The 26,375-nt window shown below is 39.7% G+C and overlaps 1 protein-coding gene across 1 annotated transcript in view; it reads left to right on the plus strand.

Moving 5' to 3' along the window:
• Positions 1-514: 514 nt before the first annotated feature.
• The window catches only part of LOC103250780 (DIS3-like exonuclease 2), a gene marked incomplete at its 3' end in the record, with an annotated part of 54,283 nt that continues 28,422 nt past the window's right edge, over positions 515-26,375 (plus strand). The window contains exons 1-4 of the mRNA XM_021708194.1: positions 515-904; positions 18,218-18,305; positions 19,365-19,465; positions 24,055-24,302. Of these exons, the coding sequence (XP_021563869.1) occupies positions 515-904; positions 18,218-18,305; positions 19,365-19,465; positions 24,055-24,302 (827 nt within the window). The remainder of the gene's footprint in view (positions 905-18,217; positions 18,306-19,364; positions 19,466-24,054; positions 24,303-26,375) is intronic.

Consider the following 26,375-nt stretch of genomic DNA (forward strand, 5'->3'; position numbering starts at 1 on the left):
AATAGATAAAAACAATAGACCACGGCTACAGACTAACCAACTCCCATACAAAAAAAATAAAACATACAATGATGCTAACTATACAAGCTAACCAACCACCTTATTGGTGTGCTGTTCCTCTATACAAAGATATGGTTTACAGAGAGGAGAAAAGAGAAGAAAAGGAAGAGGAAAAGAATAAAAAAAGGAACAAAACAGTAGGAATAGAATTAATTCATTAAAGTAACAGAACCAATCGAGCACCCTCTGAGGCTTTTCGTTTAAGTCTAATGTCCTTTCAGCTCTGGTTTCTAGCTGTGTTTTCAAGCTGGTAAATTAGTTCGCAGTTAGGGTCAGTTGCCCCTGGCCTGCTGTGAAGGACAGTTCAGATCACCCTCCGTTCACCGCTCAAATCTGGCCTGTGTCTGTTTTTCAAGTTTGTTTCTCCCGTTTCAGTGTTGTTACCTTGAATCGCCAGCAGGTGGTGCTTGCCCCAGAGGGAGTGGGGCTAGACAGGAGTCAGGCAGAGGCAGAGATGGGAGCTTGCCTCAGAGCATACGGGAGGAGACCCACAGCCGGCAGGACGTTAAGGTGGCAGCAGAGGTGGCAGAGATCCCAGCAGATCTTGCCTGCAGGGGCTTCAAGGACTGAAGTCGTGGATTGCCTCAGGCACGGGTGGCGCAATGCGCTATGGCCACCATGGAGACCACGGCGCGCCGGCGGCTGCTGTGTCTCCAGCTGCAGTGGCTGTCCAGACTGCTGTGATGCCCCAGCGGTGGCATTGGCCGAGCTCTGTGGAGAGCAGGCTGCCAACGTTGGGGTCTGCAGCCCCTGGGGAGAGAGCCAGAGACCTTCTGCGTTCTCCTTTGCAGAGGGTTTCATAGACCAGGTTGCCCTGTCGCCATCTTGCTGGAAGTCCCAAAATGTGAGACTTTTTAACGAGTTGTCAGTTATACACATGTAGTTATTAGAGTGGGTTATCAAAAACTGAAAATCATGATGAATTATAGGAAATACTGAAATAATAATAATTACATTTGTTCTTTATTGAAATATAACTGGCACTTACCTAGCTCTTTTTCAGGCTTTTTCACTTCTTCCTCTTCCTTTTTTTTTTTTTTTCATCCTGAAGTCATTCCTATCTCCTTGCCTAGTTTCTCTTTGATTCATCAACAGGCCTATGGGGCTTGGTCAGAACATTTTTCTAACATTACAGATATTTATTTTCTAGAATATACTGTGTCCCACTGCACCCTTTATAGCTGGCAAGATGTTATGGCAATATAAATTCAAGTTATTGGAATAGAAGCTTAAATAAAAACAAATAATCTCTCACAAACATTATTCATTCTGTTATCTGGAAACAGGCATTCCTAGGCCTCTAGCATGTTAGGCAATGTGTGTGCCTGCCCTTCTCCTCAGTTAGAGGTGAATGAAGGTCTCTGGAGTCATCATCCCCCTGGCTCCTCTAGCACACTTCTCAAGGTTGCACTCATGACTCTTGCTTGCTCTGCAATGTTCTGCGTTTTAGCTTTATACTTGGCTCCCTGGATTATTTTATAACCCACTTTTCTTAGGTTTACTGGTAATGAAAAGGGAAGAACAACTTCTCTGAATAATGGTATCATTTTCTTATTTCCTTTCCCATGTTCACTAGATTCCAGTCATCCTTAGGGTTTTTCTTTCCAGTCCATCTACCAATCCCCTTCTCAGGTGCTTTTTGGGTCAAGCCAATCTATGCTAGTGACAAAGTATGGATACATGGACCATATATGTTTACAATTATATTACATTGCTGTCAGGAATCGTAAAACTCTGGATGAGAACTATGAATCCAGGTTGTGATGATACATTGATTTGAGTTTTGCAGGTGACATACAGGTCATGACATCCAGAAGGCAATTGGAAATAGAATTAAGACCCATAGGAGGAGTGGTGAGAGTTATAGATTTTAACGTTATTTTTGAAGCTATGGAAAAGACTGTGATTAAATTGTCCTGTAAAACCAGAGCACAAGCTGGTAGACATGGATCAAGAGTACAAGGTCGTGTACTCTTATTGACATGTGATACTCGATCCCAGTGACTCTTAGTGGGACATTTTACATGATTTATAAACACTATTTTGTAACACTGAATGAAAATAGCAAATTTGCTTTAAATATGACCTCAAGGTCTACTTACACTACTTTTTGAAGCAAATTATATAATTAACAGTTACACATTTTTTACATTGGGCTGAGTACAGTAACACACTGATAATCCCAGCACTTTGGGAGGCCAAGGCAGGAGGATCACTTGAGGTCTGGTGTTTGAGACCAGCTTGACAACATATGAGACCTTATTGCTACAAAAAATAAAAAAATTTAGCAGATGTGGTGGTACACACATGTAGTCCCAGTTACTCAGGAGACTGAGGCAGAAGGATTGCCTGAGCTCGAGAGGTTGAGGCTGCAGAGAGCCATGACCATGCTGCTCCAGCCTGGGTGACAAAGAGAGATTTTGATTAAAAAAAAAAAAAAAAAAGATAAGAAATTAATCATAGATGCTCTTATTACTAAAAATATTTCAAAGTGAGAGATCCTAGGTAAAATTTAATTTTTAAAAATCTACTATAAAAATGGCTATGCTTAAATGTTAGAAACAGCTGATCTAGTTCATCCTTTTTGTTTTACAGATGAGGAAACTGAGGCTCAGAAGTTACTTGACTTGTCTAGGGTCCCACAGGCAGTTAACTCATAAAACAAAATGCCTGTACCTAAACAGCAGACAGTTTATACAATAGATCATATTTTTTAAAGATCAAAAATAGATCAAATGATGCCACATCCATTTAATTTATTTCAGTTAGATTGATTTGGGCATTATTCATTGCACATCTGTTGTCTGTTTCTCCTCTTCCCTTTTGGATACGTACATGGATTATCATCTGGGCATCTGCTTCTTCCCCATATTCCTTGTACTTTGAGCAAAGTTGACTGTAGCTGTTGAGCAGGGTCTTGACTGCTTTATACAAGTTGCTTGGTTTACTTGGTTTCCTTATGCCAATAAAACTTTCTGCAGCAACGGAAATCTTTTAATCTATACTGCCTAGTACTGTAGCCACTAGCCACATGTGGCTCTTGAGCATTCAAGATAGGGTTGGTGTGACCGAAAAACTTAATTTTTAATTGTAAACAGGTATATGTGGTTAGTGTCTACTTTATTGGATATTGTAGCTTTAGACCATTATGTCTTCCTATAGGCATGTGACCTAAGCAGTACAATGAAGGTGTATCCTGCTTGGAATTCTGTGGTATAGTTTCCTGATAGATATGAAAATGGCAATATTTATCACTTATTGCTATTGGCAGCTCTTCTATGGCTTGCTAAGTATTGTGGATAGAAGAGTGAAGAACCAGAAAAAAATATGGGCTCTGTAGACATTAGTGAGTCCTGGATCAATGTGAGTCCTGAACTTCCAATGACATGAGCTAATGAGTTACCTTTGATATGTAAACCAGTTTGAGTTGGATTTTCTGTCATTTCTACCATGAGTAAGGGAGCAGATACAAAGGTATGGGATAGGCTTTATGTTTTATATAAGCTTTTGGGTCTCTGATGGGCATTGTCAGAACACATCTTGTAACTGAGGGAGGGGGCCATGTGGTAAAAGGGTAATGTGAACTGGGCTCCAGTTCTGCTCCGCTACATGTTTGCCACATGAACTTGGACAAAACACTTCTCTCATCCTAAGGTTTTTGTTTGTAAGTGGGGATTACAATATTTTACACCTGTAAGAATAGGGGCCCAAGTGGGTTTATGCACACACCAGACTTTACGTTACTTTCTAGGGAAAGAAAAGTGAGTACAAAGTAGAATCTAGATTCTGGTCCTTGAAGTGCACTCAGTCCTGAAGAGGAGAAACAGTAACAGACATGTGTTCCAGATCTTGCCTGCTCTGACCCCTTCAGTGGGAATCGCCCCACTAAAATGGCAAATACAGTCAGTCTGCCCCATCCCTAGGGCCTTGGCTGGACCATGAGTAGACTCCTGACTCAAGGAGAATCAACACATTGACTGGCCAGTGACCTATTAGATATTTTTCTCCATAGCTTGAGGGCTCTGGAGCTGAAATGTCACATGGAATCAGGGCTGGAAACAAAGTTATTAGGGAACACAGGCTCTAGTAACTACAGACAGTGAAATATAGAGATGAGGAACAGATTTGCAGGGAAAGGGAAGGAGGCATTATTCAGAGAGGAAGGGGGACAGGATAAAAGAAGCTATAGGAGAAAGAGAGAGAGAAAAAAGAAGACAATGTGTTCCCTGGGCCTTGAAAGATGAGTAAGGTTTGCCAAGTGAAAGATGATAAGGAATATTCTTTTTATGAACTAGGTCATAGAGGTGAATCGTAGGTAGGATCCATGGTAGGGAGTCTGGAGTGGAGACTAGAAAGAAAAGAGGTTATAGAGAGGTTTTGCAGAGTTACTTGTGGCCACTAAGAACTCTGGGTAGTAGATAGTCATCCAAGGTTGTTGCAGAAAGGAGACTGGTTGTTAGAAAGTGGGGAGAAACTGGGGTATGGCAGAGGACCATTAAGACTAGAGATCCTGGAAAACCTGACTAAGAGCAACAGCAGCTGGAATGTGGAGGAAGTAGTAGATTAGCGAAGCATTTCAGAACTGGAATTGACAGAGTTCCATGGCAGATCAGACATAGGACTTAGGTAGAGAAGGATTCCAGAATGAGGTTAACAGATTTCTAGCTTAGCAACTGCATGGGTGCTGATGTTCTTAAATGGAAAAAAAAAAAAGACTAAGAATGAGGACTATGAATCAAGATTGTGATGATATGCTGACTTGAGTTTTGCAAGTGATGTTCAGGTCATGTCATCCAGAAGGCAATTGGAAATAGAATTAAGATCTGTAGGAGGAGTGATCAGAGTTACAGATTTTAACATTATTTTTGAAGCTATGGAAAAGACTGTGATTAAATTGTCCTGTAAAACCAGAGCACAAGCTGGTAGATATGGAAAACTCAGGAGTCAGGAGTAGGGATGGGTAATTGAGAAGTAACTTTGATAAAGATTTTGAGAGCCTATACAAGATCTAGAAGAAAAGTGTATGGAAATGTGCATTTTCAGTTGCTTATAGCCGAATGACTGAAACTGGATAATTTATAAAGAAAAATATTTTATTTCTTATAGTTATGAAGTCTGAGAAGTCCATGGTTGAGGGGCCGCGTCTAGTGAGGGCCTTCTTGCTGGTGGAGACTCAGCAGGCAGCACAGGGCAGCAGAGGGCAACACATGCGGAGGGGGTTGAGTGTGCTCGCTCAAGTGTCTCTTTCTCTTCTTATAAAGCCTCCAGCCCTACACCCATAATAATTTGTTAATCCATGAATGGATTAACCCATTCATGAGGGCAGCTCTTTTAAAAACCCTTCCTCTCAAAATGACCACATTGGGGACCAAATTTCAACATGGGTTTTGGAGGGAACAAATATTCAAACTATAGCAGGAAGTAAGAAGGAGAGGATGAGCACTTGAAAAAACAAAGGAATTCTTCTTTTTCCCTTAGTGGGTGTCAGGTGAATAAAGATTATTTTCATTAAAAAAAAACCCTTAATTCTCATAGTTGTTTAAAATTGGGTTCTATTCAGGGCAGACCCTCCTCTCTTTGCTTTTAATCATTATATTGTAAGAATGTATTGAAAGAGAAAAGTTCAATTTGGTGCTTATTGAACATACAGTATGCCCAGGAACCTAAGGATAAGCTCTACATGGGGACAGCTCATGTCTTCATCCCTGCTTTTCCCTCTCTGAGATTCTAAAGCTGTTTGTCTGTGAAGTTTGATTTCAGGTCTTCGGACTCCAGGAAGGGAAGGCTCAGTCAAGTAGCTCTTCCTTTTTCATTCCCCTGTTCAGCATGTGCCAGGTTTATTCAGCTGAGTAATAAAAACTTTTTGGTAACTTGGTGTTTAGCCCCCTTTCTAGGTAATTTTTTTCCTTTGCCAAGAGACTCTTTTGTTGTCACTATGCAGAATTATATGTGCCTACAGATTCATCCCTCTGGGTCACTCTAAATAATTGCCATTCTCTTTAGAGAATTATCGGCTAGGTTTTTCAAGTCATGCAGCAACATGCCAGGGGAGATCTTTAGAGTAGTGATAATTATAACCTGCTGAGATGATCAAAAAGCTGTTGAAGATTCCAGCCAACTGAATTGGATAAAAACTCTATCCAGAGTCGTGTGGCTCTGGATAGAGAAGGGAAACTGACAGCTGCCCTACTCTGGCTATAGAAGGCCCATCACTAAGGGCAGATCTTATTTAACATTTTATAGTTGAAAACTATCCTTAGTTTTCAGATAATGCTGAAATTTTAAAAAACCTAAAACATTAAGAAAGAAATGTGTTACGCCTATCCATCTGAGCAGAGCCAGGCTTTTACCCTGCACACTGTTTCTCTAGTCCCCCGAATGAAAGCTCAGCTACACAGTCAAGTCCCTCATCTCTGCTCCTCAGTTAGCTGACCTTCATGTGGCCAGTCCCCTTAGCTCTGACTCATTTGCTTAAGCCAGAAGAAGCAATACATGTGAACTTGATAGGCTTGCCTGACTCTGGCACATATTGTAGCCCTCCTATTTCAGAATCCCTTTAGTACCTACTTCTGCACTTTTGACTACTACACCCTTGACTCTGCATTTCACCAAAGCTTCATTGCACCTTTGCTTCCAGGTATGAATGTGCTCCATGGGCCCATCTTGGTTCAGTGGGGCCAGGATCCAAACCTGTCTGGCTAGCTCTGTTCACTTTTCCACCACAGGAGAGGGATCCAATAAAATGTGGCAACACTCTTAGTAGGAAAAAAAAAAGTACTGAGCAAGAGCTTTTAGTAGTCATTCTTACCTCTTAGTGCTTCATTTTCCTTATTTGTAGGAAATCTTCATAATAAATGCCCTGTCTTTATTACTTCACAGGTTCTTATATAAATCAAATGAGGTGTAAGGGAAGGGAAAGCACCTTAAAAAGGATAAAGCATAACATTTCATTATGGATATTTTTCAAAACATTTTTTAAAGCCTGTTGCCTCTTGAAGAATAAATTTCAAATGAGTCTTTCATCAGAAGTTCTCAGACCACATGGTGTCAGCGATGAGCTTTAATGATTTTCTGGCTGCCCTTGTCCACCAGTTACTTCTTGCCTGCCTCTCCAGCCTTTGCCTCTTGCACCTGCCAACTCAGTCCTTTGGGCCAGCCAAACCAGGTTTCATATTGTTTCTAAGCACTCCCTTCCCTCTTCTGCCCTTGTGTGTCTTTGCTTCCTCTTTTCTGACATGAATGATAACTAATTCCCCACCTTCTGTGAAAATGCTTCTCATTCTTCAAATGTCAACTGTCATTCTAGATGTGTATTAGTTATCTATCACTGTGTAACAAGTAGCCACAAACGTAGTGGCTTCAAACAATACATTTATTATTTCACGGTTTCTGTGGGTCAGAAATCTGGACATGGCTCCCATGGGTCCTTTGCTTCAGGGTTCCTCACATGGTTTCAGTCAAGGTGTCAGTTATCTGATGGTTCGACTGGGGAAAGATCTGCTTCTGAGCTTCTGTGGTTATTGGCCAGATTCAGTTCTTCATGGGCCTTTGGACTGAGAACCTCAGCTTTTTGCTACCCTCAGCCACTTGCTACATGAGCTTCTCTATATGGCAGCTTGCTTCAACAGATTCATCTAGAAAGAGGGTCAGGTATCAATATGGAAGTTAAGTCTTATGTAATCAAATCATGGAAGTGAATCCCATTATCTTTGCTGTGTGCTTCTGGATAGGATAAGTCACAGGTCCTGCCCTCACTGAAGTGGAAGGGATTATATAGGGCATGAAGCCTGGGAGTGTAGGAATATTTGGGGCTACCTTAGAGTCTGCTTGCCACAGTCGTTTCCCTTACAAGCATTTACTTACTTCTTCCAACAAAATGTGCGATCTTTCACTTTTGTGACTCTTTATGACAACATATTTTTCCCATTTATAATTAATGACTGGTACTTTTATGGTTGAATATTTTATTTTCCTCCTGTAACTGTTTTTGCTCATCTTTAGTCCACTTGCAGGCCCTCAGAAAAGAGTCTTGCATTTAGCAACTGTTCTGCAAAGAGACTTTCCTCCCTTCCTTTCTTTGAAGCTAAAGAAGGACCAAACCAGCCACTATCCTGTTTAATTTCTAAGTCCTTTTTCTCCACAGCAGCTGTATAGCATCCCTTATAAAACCTTCAGATTTGCCAGTTTGGCATCAGAAGTAATGACTCGTTTGTGTCTATATAACTTGGCTGGAGTGATCCACATTAGCTTGATTTGCACTTAGAGCTGGATCTTGTTACCTTATTGAAGAGAAGAAATTCTCTATAAAGAATGCTTCAAAGATTAGCTATATTTGAGTGGTGCATTATTCTGTTTCCTAGGGGGTTTTGTGGATCTCAGAAATGATACTGTCAGTAAAAATTAATTTATTCTTCTTTAAACTATCTGGGTTCTCTTTCTTGTAATGTTTACTTTGTGGTCCTCCTATTTTCAGGTCATAGCAAATGAACTGAAAAAAGAGGACTGGCTTTTGGGGAAGTAGCATTTTAATTATTTCCCTTTTGCCCAAGCAGAGGATTGGATCTCACTGTATCTGTTGGAGATGTACAATAGGGTGAAATATTGAATGTGTTTAAAGAGGCTTGGAACATAAGAGAGATATAATATGTATTTGATATATGTGGGCTTGTAGTCAACACATGGCATTACTCATCTAGTCTGGCTTCCCATGCTTTGAGCCCAGTCTATACTTAACCCTCTAAGATAACTTGCCACTGTTTTCTTTTTTTGTAGTTTTCATAGATAGGTAGTCCTTAGAAGGCAGGTAGAGAAACATCAGTCTGATTTTAGCAAACACCATGTTTCTGGTATTGACATGATCACATCACAGTATAATGTGAGGCTTGATTCCTTTAAGAAAAACTCAGATGGAAGTCAGCTTAAACTTGGAGGAATCATTCATCTGTTGAGAAAAATGCAGAATTAGTAAGTTAAAGCCAGCTAGAGATGGAAGCACAGAAGTGTATATACCTACATTTTGGGTCTTTGGGGAGCCATGAGGCTAAAAGCCAATTAAGGCTTTAGTGGAGAGAAATTTTGAAGTGGTTTCTCTTGGGTGAGAAAAAGATTTGGAGCAGAGAGTGCCTAGGGAAAGGCAGGAGAATGTTGAAGATGTCATTAATACAGTTAACAGCTGGAAAGGATAATCAGTGCAAATTCCTATCTGAGAGGACCCTGTGTGGGACTCGGCTGTGGGCCCAAAAGCTACACTATTCAGGCTTCAGGCTGTAACTCAGGAATCTGAAGGTATCTGCATGGTCAGCCTCAAGAGGAGGGTGACAAAATCCTGCCAGAATGAGTACCTCCTTTCTTGATCTCTTACCAATCTAAATGAGAACAATGCAGGAAAATTGGGTAGCGAAGGGATGTTTTTCTCCTCGAACTGCTTGGGTATTAGCTTCCTTTTTACTCATGTATTCATCTTATTGCTTTTAATACATTAAGACCTTCTTTCCCCAGTCTCTGCCAAATCTATCTACTGTCAGGTGATGTTATCATCTAATTGATATTCCTGACTTCTACCCCAGTAGGTAGAACCTTATCCCTAGCTTGGGCAGAGAATTTGATCATGCTTACATCCCAGTGTCACCCTACACTTGAAATGTTTTCAAAATAGAGTTGATTGATGCTCCCAGTATCTGTTACTCAGGCATACTTCTCAAGTATGTTTTCTTTTCCAGTCTCACTTTCATCATTGCTATTTGAATCCTGAAGGTAGTGTGGCATCATAGGAAGAGAAAGGTGTTGATATTCGTGAGACTCAGGTTTGAATCCTGCCCCAGCCACTTCCTAGCTGGTAACCCTGGGCAAGCATGTTAGTTGATCTTCAGTTCCCGTATCTCTAAAATTGGCATAGTAATCCCTGCCTACCTCACTGGACTGTTGGAGACTATTAAATGTGATAGTGTATGTAAATCACCTAACACAGTGCCAGGTGTGTGTGAACTGGACTTAATGACAAGCTGCTGATAATTATCTTGAATGCATTGAGCACAGTGTCTGACCTGTACAAGGCCACTGTTCTGGGATGTCATTTGCATTTGAGCCTCCCCTTGGGTTGTGGAACACTGAGCTCTGATCATGTAGTGGGTTTCTTCCCTAGCACTTTCAACAGATGTGTTTGCCTTCAATGTTTTAGAGGAAACAAAAACTGACCCTTGTGAGTCCCTGCAGTTTTCGGCCACCGGACTTAGAAATGACTTGTGTCTAATCTCATTCCCTTCTCCGTTTATTTAGATATAGTGAAGCTGGCGTCTCTCTATCCCTCTGCCTGAGTTTTGGATCCCATCCCTTCCTGCCCAAGCCTCCCTCCCTTTCCTAGTTGTATTCACTTCAACTGTGCCTTCTTTACTCGTTTCTTCCCATGAGCAATTAACTTTGTCCTTCCTTATCTTAAAAAAATAAAATATAAAAAACCATGTCATGATTTCTATGTCCCCCTGCAGCTACCACCCAGTATTGTTCTAATCCTTCACAGTCAGACTTCCTGAGCCTATTCCACACCCTCATTCCCACAGTGTACCTCTCACTCAATTTCCCAGGCACAATATTGACTTCACTTTGTTTCCTTCATTCAAATTAGCCTCACTGTGGTCTGACCTTGACACTAAGGCCACATTGTTGACCATGCTTTCCCTCTTGAAATGCTTTCTTTCCACTTTCTCTGACCCCACATCAACTTGACTTTTCTCCTATCTAGGACCACACCTCAGTTTTCTTTTCTACTTTTCTTTTCTTAAATGTTGGTATTCCTCCCTATTCTGTCCGAAGTTCTCTTTCCTTCTAATTGTGAACAGTCTCCAAGAGAACCTGCACATTCATTTATTTGCTGTTTGTACATGGACAATGCCCTCATTTCTATTTCCAGCCCAGACCTCTCTTTTAAGTGTTAATGGACACCTCAGACTAAATACCGACTGATCTTATTACCGCCCCCTGATTGCCAGAAGATGCTCTTCCTGTGGTAGCTCATTGCTCATCAGTCTCCAGCAGTGCCTTCACACTTTACTGTGCATTAAAATTACCTTGAAGGCTTGTTAAAATACAGAATGCTGGCCCTTACCTCCAGAGGTTCGAGAAGTCACTAGGTCATGGGTGGGGCCTTTGAATTTGCATTTCTAAGTGCTCACAGGTGATGCTGATGCTGCTGATCTGGAACCATGCCTTGAGAATCTCTGTTGTAAGAAATTAGGCAGTCTTTGGCATGCCCTACTCTACCTTCTGTATCTCCCCACCTCTAGTTTCCCACTAGCATTGATATAATCTTGTCAGTTTTGCCTTCTAAATGCCTCACTATCCAGGACCTTACATTCCCTGTGCCACTAGTCTGAGTTATTGCAGTAACATATTAACTGGTCTCTTGTGTCCAGTCTTTTAAAAATCTTTTCCCCATACAGAAACCTGTCTAAGTTTCTTGATGCTTAATGCTTAGTCATGTCAGTCTCCTGCCTCCATTCTTCTACAGCTCTCCATACCATCTCTTCTTGTTCTTCTTTATTGTGCACAGCATGCATCAGGCATACAGAAAAGTACCTGAAATTTACATATATAGCAGTTATTGAGTGCTTACTGTGTTTGACTCACTATAGCACTTTTACATACATTAATTCCACTTAATCCTCTCATTAACTCCTTAGGGTAGGTTACATTTTACAGATGAGGAAATATGACCTCTTTTATAATGTTGCCATTGTCCTGTATGCCAGTTTTGCCCAGTCAGTTGTGTCAAGGGTAATAGGGTTGGATTCACTAAAAACTCACTGAAAGAGACATCCACCACCACTACATAAATAGTATCTAATCATTTTTGTTATTATATTTTGTGCCAGGGCACTACATGTAAACTTAATTCATGTAAACTATTTCTGATTTGCAAAAGAGGAAATTGAGAGAGGGATATTAATTTGTTCAAAGCTACTTAGCTGAAGGTTACAGGACCTAGGTTTCACTTGGGGTCTTGTGATTTCAAAGCTCATGCTATCATCTCTATGGATGGAAGCAGCAAAATTTTATAAAGAGAGTTTTTTTTATCATTTTGCAGCTTCTAAAATTTTAAATCCTTCAGTGTATATCTATAACTGAACTATAAAATTTTCCACAATCCTTTCACCCTCACTGGAACCCACCACCTGCACCCACCTTTCTTCCAGATCCCATCATACCATCGTAGGAAGACTTTGGAACTGGAGTCAGACTGGGTTCTCATGTACCCTCTATTAACCATCTCATTGGATGAACCCTTGGATAAGTTACTTTCCTTCTTTGAATTACTGGTTGCTTTTCTCTAAAACTCAGAATAGTAATACTTCCTTCACAGGGTTACTGAGACCAATGTGAATACCTACCTCTTCTCTACAACACTTGTGCCTTAATAAAATAGCACCTTATATGATAATGCCTTAGTGAAACATTGAGCACTATCATAATGGCTTTCTGATCCTCTCCCTGCTTGTGTTTTTTGTGAAAATCACCATTGCTCTCCTTCCTTATTCTGATTCTGTCACTGCTCTCCATCTGTGTTCTCTACTGCCACCTGAAAAATATTTCTAAAATACAAATCCTGGGGACCTTCTGTTAATAGTAATTGTGGGCTATTATTCAGATGCATCTTCCCACTGGCACAACTAAGAATATTTGGATTTAAAAATCTTCTTAAAGGATCAAAGAGCTGACAGGCATTACCAGGTTAAAACTGGAATTGAGAGCCCAGAAGACGTTGTAGATTTGACCAGTAGTTGTGGAGGACAGAAATAAGGTCCAGGCTCCTTATAAGAAACTGGGACTCCAAGGAGTTGCACCATCAGGGTAGACATGAAACATAGCAGCTCTCACATGGAATTACAGCCCAGGTTCAAGCTTACTAGGGCAACCAAGGAATCGCAAGACTTCAATTGATTTAAGGACTGGTAGTGCCTCTGGGTAGCTGGAAATCAAGTGGAAAGTTTTTGAACAGGAAGGTTTCTTCAACCCAGGCCTCATATTATTTAGTGACTAGCATATAAATATAACCAGGCACCCAAGGAAATCATCCTTCAAAGCAAGAACCATATGAAGTCACAAACAACAGAAGCAGCCCTTCAAAAATGTCATCAGATATTGGAATAATACAGTCTAAAAAATTTGTTTCTTCTGTTTAAAGAAATAAAATATAGGTTTGAAGATAACTATAGAAATAGGAAACTATGAATTGTGATGCAATTGGAAAAGAAATTTTAAAAATCTAAAAGTAAACATTGAAGTAATGAAATTAAAACTCAGTGAATAGGAAAAGTATATATTTAATTACATATTGGAGGGAAAAAACTCATTGAATAGATTTAACAGAAAATTAGTTAAAGCTGAAAAGAGAACTAATGAACTGGAAGACAGTAAGAAAAAATTATCTAGGCTGTTGCATAGAGAGACAAATAAAAAGTGCAGAATAGAGGGCAAGAGGCATAGAGAAAAGAGTGAGAAGGTTTAAATAATTTGCATTACAGTCCTAGATAGAGATGAGACAGAAAATGGGCAAAGGTGAAAAATGAAGATAATGGTGGAGATTTTCCATAACAAATGAGGTACCAAATCACTGATTTAAGCAGACCAATGACTGCAAATAGAATTTTTTTTTAACAACAATCCAAATTTAGATACATCAGGAAACTACAGAAAACCAAAGACAAAGATAAAATGTTAAAAGCTTTTGGAGAAGAAAAGATTATCTTGTTAATCTCAGAATTTTCAATGGCTTTCCATCTCTAAAATAGGCAGTGCATACTCTTCAGAATGTCATATAAGACCCTCCATGATCTTGTCCCTATAGCCTATTAGACACACAAAGACTTCCTCTGACTCAGTATACTCTTGATTGTGTACTTTTGTGCACACTCTTCTCCCTTTCTGGAATGCTCCCTGGGCCCATCTACCTAACCAATTCCTACTCAGCCTTCCTATTCTCATTTCAGAGGTTAATTGCTCTGTCAAACTCTGCCTGGCTCCCTTCTTTTCCTTCTCTGCCCTTGGGCACACTGCTTGCCAGCAGTTACCAATACCATGTGCTTTAAATATTTGTTTGCATCTTTGTCTCACTTGTAAAATTTTTTATGTATTTATTTATTTTATTTGTTATACAGTTGTAGTGTACAAGTGAGGATTATCTACATAAGTAGGCTGCATGCAAGTGAAGTTTGGGCTTCTAACTGACCCTGACTCCCCCTGGTAGTGACCAGGCACCCTTTGTTTTGTCATGTGTCTCCCATTCTCCTCCCTCCATCCCTCCCTCTCCTATCAGTGCCCAGCAACTGCTGATCCCACCCTTGTGCTAATGTGCCTAGTGTTCAGGGCACACTTATGAATGAAAGCTTGTGGTATTCATTCTTTGTTTCTGTGATAGTTCACTTAGTATAATGGTCTCCAACTCCATCCAAGTTGCTGTGAAGTCCATGACTTTGTTCTTCTTTATGGCTGCATAATACCCCATCATGTGTATGAACCATGTTTTCTTTATCCAGATCAATGGGCATCAGGATTGGTTTCATGTTTTTGCTGTTGTGAATAGTGTGATGATAAAAATGCATGTCTTTTTGGTAGTGTCTCACTTCTAACACAGAAGCTCCCTAAGGAGACAGAGCCTGACACTCCCTACATATTCAGGACCTTAACAGGATTGACTCCAGCATTTCAGGAAGACCCATGGCCATTTAAATAATATCTTGAGATAGATTTTCATGGCTCTTCCCATAATGCTCCACTTTTGGCTAGTGTGGAGCGCAGGTCATCGCATCCAGCACCAGCAACCCTGCATGGTGTCATCGAATGGCTCTGTCTCTTTATTACCCCTGTTTTCTTAATGAAACTGGAATAACACTTTACCCACAGCACAGAGTTGTGAATCAAAAGAACTAATGTCGGTGAACACACTGTGAAGACTCTCTGGCATTATACAGTTTCATTAGCTTTATTTCAAAGTGGGAAACTTGTTTGGGCCTGGGAATTTTGTGAAGAAGGGAACTCATTGGTACCCCCTGAAGACTGCCCCTCCCAAGCTTGACAGGAGCTGGATATGGGGTCCTAGAATGATGATCAGCACTCATTATGCCTGACAAGCTTGTGGCATAGCAAATGATTATTCACAGTGTATGACACCTTACCTTTGTGAGGACTTGTGTTGTCATTTCTACAGCTCACTGCAGAGAGGGGTCCATAAGATGTTTTTCTAGTTGACTGATTTTGAGAACTCTGAAAGGGGATATATTTTCATTTTCAAATATATATTGTGGTATTTATTGAGTTCTCTGTAGACACTGTAAATTTCGGTGGCCCTTCATTCAGAAGTGGAACATGCCTGAATTTGTTAGTGTTTGTAAATCTTGTAATCATTGCCACTATCTTAATTCAGGTTCTGATTATGTCTCACCCAGACTCTAACCTCAACTTTCTAAGATCTCTGCTACCATTCCAGAGTGCTATTAAATTTATAAAATATATATTTATAAAATATATATGATACAAAACTGTCGAGAAAAATATTTCCCTGGCTTTTATGATACTTTATGGGATAGTGTACAAGCTTGTCGGTTTCAGCGCCTGGATCTGTATATTGGAAAATATGTTTTGTTGAGAATAATATTACAATGGCTTAAACAAGAAAGAAGTTTATTTTTATCTCACATAGAAGACCAGAGGCAAGCAGGCCTCTGGAAGTCTTGGAAGGCAGCTTTGTGATCTTTAACTTGTTCTGTTGTGTTGCTCTTCAGAGTAGAAAACATTCTTGTCTTGTGGCCTTAAGGACCAAGATGAGTACTCAAGGTCCAGCTATCACATCCACATTCCAGTCAGCAGGATGAAGGAAGGAGAGAAGGCTGGGCCTCCCCTTTGTAAGAACACTTTCTGGAAGTCACTTCCCTTGTGTCTTGTTGGCTAAAACTTAGGCACATAGGCCATATATAGTTGTGAGGAGGCTGAGTCAGGACGTGGTCTTTTATTGAGGCAGCTGAATGATCTGCCCAGCTAAAAATTGAGACTCCTATTGCTAGGAAAAAAGAGTCTGGATAATTGGGTAGTAACTAGATCCCTTCCACAGGGCCCATCCTACCTCTCCACCAGCTTGGTTTCTCCCTCTATCCCAGTCCCTCTTTACCCAGCACTGTGTCCTCAACCTGTAAGTATCTACAATAAATCTTTTACTGGACTTTTACTATATCAGGTCGTGTCACAGCTCTGGGCCTTTCCCAAGTTCTGGCCTTTGCCTGGAATACCCTTCAACTCCCTTATTTCTCTTCAAAACATCTGTATACCCTTCAGGCTCCAAGTCACTGAATTTTCTTACTTCCTTAACAGTTATATAGCGCAGTACTCCCCACTTGTGCACATAGCAGTGTGGAGCAGTGAAAGAGCTTCTTGGATTTAGCAGTTGAGTTTGAATCTCCTCTCTCCAGTTTTGGCTGGAAAGTATAAATAGTACGTTCTCAGTCTATAAATTGTATTTAAAACCACAGCTCAGGTCTGTCTCCTGAGTTTCAGACCTTTGTTTTAAATTACTTACTCAGTATCATCACTTGAAGGTCTCACAGGTGGCCGACCTCTCAAATAGAACCACCTTTGAAATAGAAGTCTTGATTTTCACCTCTGTATCTAGTCTTTCCTGTGCCATAAATGATGCCTCTATCAAGCTAGCTGTAGGTGTCAGAAAGCTGGAAATAATCTTTCAGTTCTCATGCCTAACAATCCTTAAACTCTCATATCTAATTGCTACCAAATCTATCAGTTAAACTCCAAAATATATCTTAATCCCATCTTTATTGCCTTCATTACAATTCTAAACTTTTATGCCTGGACTACTGCAATAACTCTTAACTGATCTCCCTGCACCCACTCTTAGCCTACTCTCATTTTGTCGGGGGAATGTCACACTTTTGCACAGAATCCCTAGTAGCTTGACATTGTGTTTAGGCTTCAGACTGGATTCTTATATACTGCAAGGCCCACCTGACTTGACTCCCATCTATTTCTCATTCTCATCTCTTGCCATGCCCATTCTTGCTCACTATCCTCCAACCTTGTGGTTTTCTTCTGGTCCTTGATTGTGCAGAGAACTTCCAGCCTCCACCCCTTTCCACGTGCCATTCCCTGCCCAGGGTCTCTTATTCTCCACTTTACTCCTATATACCATCTTCATGTCTCAGTTAAATGTCACTTCTTCACAGGGACTTTCCCTGCCCTCCAATCTAAATCACATGTTCTTTCCCTTTTCTTTTTGGGATTGTTCTTTCCTTCTTAGCATTTAACACAGATTACAATTTTATATATCATAAGGACTGGAATTATATATATATATTTGTAATCCCACTGAATCCTCAATGCCTAGAGCTCAATAAATACATAAATGATCTTGTGATTAAGCAATGTAGTAGATTCTCATCAAATTGACAACTTTGCTATTCAGTGTGGTAAGACATGGTTGTTGAAAACATATTAAGATGATTCACTTTTCCAACCTGGTATTACGTTTCTTTATATTCATTGACAATGTCTGTGACTCTCACCTACAAGGCTATAAACTTCAGTTTAATTTATAGAATTTAACTTTGTTTGAAGAAAGCCTCATTTCTGCCAGGATATCCTTATGAATACAGGACCTGAAAAGATCATATCAGGTGTGCTATCTAAAAATCATGATTGGGCCCACTTTTATGAGTTGCCCTTTCTCTTTGACTGTAATGTGGTTTAACAGTTGGAACATAAGACTTGCTGTTGTTGGGATGGAATCTGAAGTAACACTCATTACAAGGTGGAGCCAACAGTGACCATCACAGAAAGCTGCTTGCGCAGGATTTAGGCTGCCTTGGGAAAAACCAGTCTTTTTCACTTTGTTGTCTTGATTGCTAACTTTTGAGACCAAAAACTTAGCTGTCAGATATCCAAGTAGAATGTACTTATTCATAGTAATTCCAACCTTCTGTTTTTTTCTGAATTACATTGTTCTGCAGAGTACATTAGCAAGGTACGTTATGGAACAAACAGACAAACAACTTGTGTGTGTGTGTGTTTTTTTCCTCCTTAAAATTATTTTTAAAAAGTTGTTCTGAAAGCATCTGGTGATTTTGAACTATAGGTTCAGGCTTATGTTCCTCTTGTACAGGTGGACAGTATGATCTACAATGGGGAGTTTTTGTTTGCTTTTTCTTTTTTGGAAAGTAGTGAGGTTTCTGCTTTCAGTGTGCACATCAGTAGGTAGTTTTCAGCATAGAAAAGCAAACAGTTGATCATTCTTATGCCCCAGTAGGTCAGATCATGTCAGTGTTTCCAGAGTACGCCCAGAATGGTACAATTTGGCTTTAAGCTGAGCTTTTGCTAAGAGGCAGCCAGTCTTGAAAAGGATTTATTTATTTATTTTGGCCTTGGTTATGTCTAAATGATGATAAGTACACATCTTAGCTCTCTGGAATGGCTCCCACAGAAGTTGGTTGTGACCCCCTAGAATCCAGAAACACCAATATAGCTGGATATGAATATTTTGTGGGGGAATCTAATGTAAGTAATGAACATACAAAATGTTAAATGTTCAGAAGTGTGTAATTTGCTGCTTTTGTTCATGAGTGTTTTTAATACTTCTGGTACAGAGCCTAACTACCTCTTTCCTGGAGAGATGTGGTTTCAGTTTCTTGGGTGAATGTGCATTTTATAAGTGTTTTAAGAAAGGAAAGTAAGCATTAAAAAGACTTTAAGTACTTTATTCATTATATAATGTCATTGAAAAAAGCCAGGAAAATCCGGGTTGGGTTATTTATTTATTTAATAAATATAATCTATTTTCTACCATTTTTTTTGTTGTGGCTGTTACCATAACTGTTAAAAGTTAACATTTATTTTGATTTTGTTTTATTTAAGCAATGTGCATAATAAATTAACCTATCTCTATTCTTCATTTTGGGCTGGGACTGTACTTAACATCTAGTTTTTTGGCATTTTGACACATAGGCGATCTAGTTTAACATAGTTTGATGTTCGCTACTAGTATGATGTTTAGCATGTGGATAATGTTAAGTAGATAAAATGTAGTCTGCCGGGGCTAAGTGCTCAGTGTGAATATTAATACAGGTATGTGACATGGTTAGCCTTGGCCAAGTCACCCAACCACTGTAGGCCTGGGGTTCCTCTTCTATAATGCGAGTAGTTTTGGGTAATTGATGTTCAGAAATAACTTGAGATCTGAATTTAAAAACCCTGTGAGTTGATTCACATCTAATTGATTTCTCCTGTTCTCTTTCCCTCTCTTTTTAATGTAGGAAAAGAGGATGCTGGTGCACCAGTTACAAAAGACGAGACCACCTGGATGTCACAAGACATGAGAACTTTTCCAGAGAAATCCCTGCAAAGATCAGCAAAGGTCATTGCCTACAGATTCTCTTCACTTGTCCAAATGACTGTCACCTGAGCTACTTGTTGAAGGTCTCTCATATGATTCAGTCAGGACTGTAGCTGGTCAGTTAATCTGAAAATTTAATGGGAACGGGGAATCATAAAAAGTAAACATTTAAAAAATAACTTTAGACATGTAAGTATGTATCCATTTATCTGTCTTTGGATAAAGGAGCAAAGCCTTTTTTTTTTTTAATGTGGGTATGTTAATTGGAGTTCTGCATTATCTTTCTTATTTAAACTATACTATAGTGTAGTAATTTATGATGTCCAGTTTTAGTTTTTCAAAGTAGAGTGAGAATTTAGACAATGGAGAAGCCATATGAATGTTTAGACAATGGAGAAGCCATATGAATGAATATACTTTTTGCTCCAATTTTTTTTATTGTTGTCATGCCCATACCTATTTCAAAAATACACTTTTAATAAGTCTTTTTAGTTTTTCTGAAGCAGTCAATTGTTTTTATACTTCTATTTCATTATCTTGCATAAATCAATTTTGTTCTTTAATTTTATATGCTAGTGTGATACTCAGATGTGAGATCAAGCACAGGCAATCTAGTTATGCAGATAGCTCATGGTGACAAGGTAAAGGATAAAAAAGCTAGAGGCTTTATGAACCATGGGCATCTGTTAGTATGCTTAACCTGGGAATATACTGTGCTTACTCTCCTAGCAAATTGGTTAAGAGAATATCTCCCAGCATTTTAAGTACTAACCATGTAACAGGCAGTATGCTATGTAGGAAGGGTTATAATGAATGGAAAGCCTTGGGACTGGATCGGACCCACAGACCTTTTTTGTTTGATTTGTGCAGTATTTAAAAATGTTGACACCATAACTTACATTTAAAAAGGGGATGGGGAGTGTTCACATAAAAAATTAGATTTCTGCATTCTCTTGTCAAAACAAAACATCTGACAATACTGTGCCATGTTTCTAAATGACTTTAGTCAAAGCTGCATAGACGCATCCCTTTATCTATGAAACTTGTGTTCTATAATTTGCTACTGCCCTCCCCTTCCCCCCTTCCCTATCTTTTTGATAATGTTTCTTAAAGAATTCAACCTAAAATTACAAGGTAAAATAGCACTTATGTGCAAAACTTATACTGTGGTAGAGTCATTTCCATGACAACTAACATTATATAAATTATAAATATTATACTAATGTTGACATGCTTTATACACTTCCTTTGTTGTCAAAAACTAAAACAAGAAGCAAGGATTTTCAGTTCAGACAAGTTGATACAGACTTGTTTCTTCTTGCTCCTCCCACTAAGTATAACCATAACCCTTGATAAAACAAGAGACAATGTAAGAGAATTCTAGTAGGGGTCCCAGGACCAGAGAAACAATATAGTGGCAGGGACATTAAAACTCCAGTCAACAGAAGGTGACCTAGACCCAGTGTTTCTGAATTCCAACCTAGCAATAGGAGGTGGCCCAGGTAGATTCTTTCTTCAGGCAGCTCTAACAGCAGTCCCTCCAGCAACACTAGGCAATCCTGGCAGCACCTGTAAGAGGATTTGACTGGAAGCCCTAATGACAGTAAGTGGTCAGGAAAAAAGCTTTCCCTCCCCCATAGGCCTGAGATTTCTCTCTCCCACCAAGAGACACTAAGTTTCTGAGTGGCTTCAACAAGAGGGATCCTGCCAGATGTGCTCCAGGCCAGGAGGCCTCTTTGATGCGTATCTCCTACCCAGAGGCACTGCACAACCTGATGACACCAGCAAAGGGGATCTTGCCACAACAAGCAGCCCAGTATGGGAAGGCCTTTGTCCTCACAGTATGAGACCTCCCCTCAGACACCAGGCAACAAGGTAGCATTAGCAAGGGAGATCCTATTATAATGGGTATGTGGTCCAGGAAGCCTCCTTATCCCTGTGGGCCAGAGATTCCTCTCCTACCCATAGACACTGGGCAGCCAGGTAGCATCAGTAAAGGAGATCCTGCTACAACCAGAAGCCCCAAGTGGAAAGCCTCTTTGTCCCTGCAGGTTGGAGATTCCTATTTCATACTTAGACCAGGTGGGCTGGCCTGGAGAAGTTCCTTCTACTTCCACAAGCAATATCCATGGAGATCAGCAGGCTCCAGTGAAACTATGAACAAAAGACACCAATATAGCACTGCAAAGGCTCTGAAAATGAAATTGTCATTGGAACTATAGCCCACAAAAGTAGATTCGGACCTGCATACTAATTCTCAACAGGGTGACTGCCTTCTAAAATAATAGGTTTAAATGAGACCTACAGTCTCTTAACATAGTTAAAAGGTTCAGGATACAATTGAATACCACCCATCAGACCAAGATCCAGGAAAGTCACAACTTGAGTGAGAAAAGACAATAAACTAATACCAACATTAAGCTGTTGCTTATCTGACAATGATTTTAAAACAGCTATCATAAAAATGCTTCAACAAGCAACTAAAAATTACCTTGAAACATTTGAGAAAGTAGAAAATCCCAGCAGATAAATAGAAATCACAAAAAAGAAATAGGAATTATAGAACTGAAAACTACAATAACAGAATGACTGGATGGGCTCAGTATTAGAGTTAGCGCAGCATAGAATTGAACCTGAGAACAGAGATCAGTAGAATTTACTCAATCTGAACAAGGAGAACACATACTGAAAAAAACTGAATAGAGTCACAGGGAATTATGGGACAATAAAAAAGATTTGACATTCAGATAACTGGAGCCTGAGGAGGAGAGGATCAAGAGAGTGGGGGTGAAAGAAGAGATTGTGTAGAGTGGGGACAGGTAAAAATATATCTTTAGAGATTTTGAGGTTCTAGCAAAAGTTGTATAATGTTAATGCATAATAGTATCCATATGTACATTTGTAATTTCTTATTTTCTAATCAACTCTATAGCTTGTTTAAGGTTAGAAAATACCAGTGACTGAAATAGTCCAGGACTGAGGATTTTTAGGGTGGGAGTAGTGAAAGGACCAGAAGGGTAAAGCATTTGACAACCTAGGTAAGAGGACTTGAAGTGCTGAAACATGGTGACTTTGGGAGGGAGGGAAGGATTCAAGGCTTAGACATAGTTGTCAGACTTAGAGAACAGGCAAGGGTTAACGTGCTGGAAGTCTTGATATGGTGAAAAAACTTGTGGAGTGCAAGAGAGCTGGGAAGACAGGAAAGCTGCATGATGGATCAGTCTGAGAACAGGTGTCGGGATTGGACAGCTTCCATATGATGCTGAGGTAAGGCCATAAATATTAGCTGCTGAAATGGAATGAAGGTGAAGGCCACTGATATTGAAGACATGGGGAATTGTGAGGACAAGGCGTTCACTGAGTCATTTCCCTGGATAAAAGTGGGAGAGACAGACTATAAGCCAGGTATCACAGAGTAACCAAGAGATCAGCAGATGACAGTAACAGGAAGGGGACCACTTGAACCAGAAGAGGGTGCAGATACACGTGTGAGACTTGAAGAGTAAAGATCTGGACATAGCCATGCAGTAGTGGGAAAACATGGACACCTTCTTCAGGGGCTGTGTATAGCAGAAGGAGCATCCTCTGCCTGTAGGGGCTGGGGCAGATTGTCCTTAGGACAGACAAGCACATGCAAGGAGGAAGCCAGAGTGTTCTTGAAAGAGGGCACAGCAGTTTGTTCAAAATAGAAAGATGTTTTCCAAGAAGGAAGAATTAGGAGGAAGAAAGTAGAGCATTGGGACTGAGCTTGGATCAGAAGACAGTTGCCCTAATGGTATACCTGTAGTTGGGAGTGACTGGGGAAAGATATATTGTACTCAACTGGTTTGGAGGTTCTGTGCAGACAGGCTGAAATGCCACATGGTATCAGAGACATGAAGAAGAGTAGCATTGAGCTTAGCAGCAGTCTGAATCTTTGTCCAGGAGTCTAGTAGAATGTTGGCAAGTACTTCCAAGGAAGGGATGAAATTGCAGACTGTCTGCAGTGGAAGAAGGAAATACTTCAGGAAGAATGCCTTCTCAGGGTGTATGAGGGAGAAGATTCAAGTTCCTGGAGAGTGTTTCCCTCTGGGTGGAAATAGCATGTGTATTTAGTAGAGTGGTGGCCTGAACCTTCACTTAGTAAAATGAAATATTGGGATTAATCTTGGAAGAAGGAAGGTTAAATACTTCTCCTTTCAATGTTGAAGGCAATATTAAGAACAGTAATTTATTTTTATTAACTTTTTGTTAAAGCAGCTACTGTGTTGTTTGTGGAGATACTGGCATTGTTCATGTGAGAAAAATGTCACGTGAAACAAATACCTAGAGCTATACTTCTCTGTTAGAGTCTCACATATCTTCATAAGACGTAGGTCATGGTTATAAAAGCACTGTCATCTAATTCATTCATGTATTGCATAGTTTTTCTTTTATGTATACTTACTAGATAACTTGCTACAACTTAAACCTAGATTTTTTAGTCACAGAACATCACTGAGATGCACTTTATTTTGACCTAGAAAAACGGTTGGATCCAGCTAGTTGATCAAATAATATCTTATTGACTTCTCCCAACTGTAATCTAGTTCTACAGATAAACAATATTGACTATTTTTTTGTGTTTTCAGGTGGTGTACATCCTGGAGAAAAAACATTCTCGGGCAGCAACTGGCGTCCTCAAACTCTTGGCTGATAAGAACAGTGAACTGTTTAGGAAATATGCTTTGTTTTCTCCCTCAGACCACCGAGTGCCTAGAATGTATGTGCCTCTTAAGGACTGTCCCCAGGACTTTGTGGCACGACCTAAAGATTATGCCAATATACTGTTCATCTGCCGCATCGTGGACTGGAAGGAGGACTGCAATTTTGCCTTGGGGTAGGTGATCTCTAGTAGGAAAAACCACAGGTCACAGGCAGAACTCAGTTTAGGTAGCCTTTGGGTAAACATTTTGTGTATCTTAATTATTGTTTCTTTATTTAAACATGGTAGCTAGTGTATTTTGGTCCTGATTCTTCAGAAATTGTTATTAACTGCTGCCTCAACTGGTTGTCTATTGGTTCCTTGAATTACCTTCTTGTTTTTTGACATAACATGTAAGCATATTCTAAGCTTCTACTTACTTTATGTCATGCATCCCACTTGTACTTGTGGGCTGTAGAGAATTCATTGTATCAAACAAACAGCCCTCTCCTTTAAAATGCTAGTGTCAAAATATGCAAAGTCGAGGCATATTCTGCAGAGTCCAGGCTCCTTTGCTTGAAAACATGAATATGAAAGCATGTTTGAATGATGTGCTTTTTTAGTATTGATCGTCAAAGGTTTTTGCTTGTGGCATTAAAAACCAAATTACCATACCAAAAGCAGGAAAAGAATACTATATTTTTGTGGAAGCTGTCAGAAATCCATCTAACCTAAATATAGATGACGTAGTCCCATACCATCATGGATTGCCACTTCATTTTGATCTGAAGAAACTGCTGGACCCAGCAGTTTGATCAGATGCTATGCCTCTTTTCTTCTTAGAAGTGATATTTTGGAAAAACATTTTGGGAATAAAAAACGAACAAGTTTTAGCTATATCACGGGTCTTTATTATAGATGGTATCTGGTTTATGATACACAGGAAATGAATATAGTGGCATACAATCTAGAAAAGAGTCCGTTCTGACATTTATTTTTAGTCTAGTTTAGTGACTTGCTTGTTGGTCATCTAACATGTACAGGATGGGCCCTCTTGAGAATTTTCTGTGGTTATGAAAGCCAACACTGAATAGATGGCCATAATGTGTTGCTTTTATCACATTGGCTCTATACTTTTTATGCCTAGCAAAACAAATCAAATCAAATTTGTGTGTCATACTTAGGCAATTTAAGAAACACCATTTTGTGCTACTTTCTCTGTTATATGAAGATCAATATGATTTGTATGATCTCAGAGCTGTTTAGGAATAGTTGTATTTTCTTTTATGCTCTCAAGTGGTGTAATTGCAATGCCATCATTTTAAAGCCTAACTCATTATCCAAAAGTGACGTCAACCCCTTGATCCCTAAATAGCCCATCTTACAAGCTTGCCAATTTCTCACCATCAAATCAAAAGGCCCAATAATGACTGTGCCACCTGGCCCTTGTTGAGTGTGCTGTCATACTCTGTTTGGCAGTGAAAAGGGAAGAGTTCTACCAATCCAGGACATTCAGCCTTGTTTTTTATCTGCCTTTCTGTCATATTCCATTGTGCATACTTGATTGGACTGCTTCCTTAGTTTTCAAGTTGTAAGGGTGTAGTTAGGAAATCTTCATGGTAAGAGTTTCTCTTACTACTTGAATGGTCTTACAGGTTGTTTTTATTTTTTACAGCTAAGTCATTACTTTATCAGGAACCCTTTTCTTAAGGGTAAGGTATAATAACAACCAGAAAGGTCAGGTCTTTGAAGCAACAAGCACATTTGCTGGATCTAAAGAAAGAATATTTAAAAATTATAATCATATATTAATCACATTGTTTTCAAAATAAAAATGTGAAGATTATCATATTTAGATGAAAAATCATGTTAACTTTTTCTCTACCTTCTTAAAGACATTAAAATGTGTGTTTTGTGAAAATATGCCTTTTAAAATCTTTGTGGAAAAGAGAAAATTTATTTTAAGAAATAAAATGTGGCAGGTTTTTAGTGATGAATTTCTCAACTGACGTCTGTTGCATGAGGGGTGAGACCTGCAGCTGTTGAGCATGTTGGTGGTCGCCTTGCCATTTTGTTCTGGCTATCCATTACTGATCTTTAGGGACTGAGGTCACTGTTTCAGAATCAGAACATGCTGTGCTATGACTGCCTAGGTTTCCTCTCTCATTTTTGTCAGGCTTTTGCTAGGAGCATGAAGGTAGTACCTGCTGTGGGTGTGGGTGTGGGTGTGGGTGTGTGTGGTTAGCTTCCACATAACTATGCCTAAAA

Source organism: Carlito syrichta, unplaced genomic scaffold (genome assembly GCF_000164805.1).
Source record: "Carlito syrichta isolate Samal-C Ts95f unplaced genomic scaffold, Tarsius_syrichta-2.0.1 Scaffold133872, whole genome shotgun sequence".
Taxonomy (NCBI): domain Eukaryota; kingdom Metazoa; phylum Chordata; class Mammalia; order Primates; family Tarsiidae; genus Carlito; species Carlito syrichta.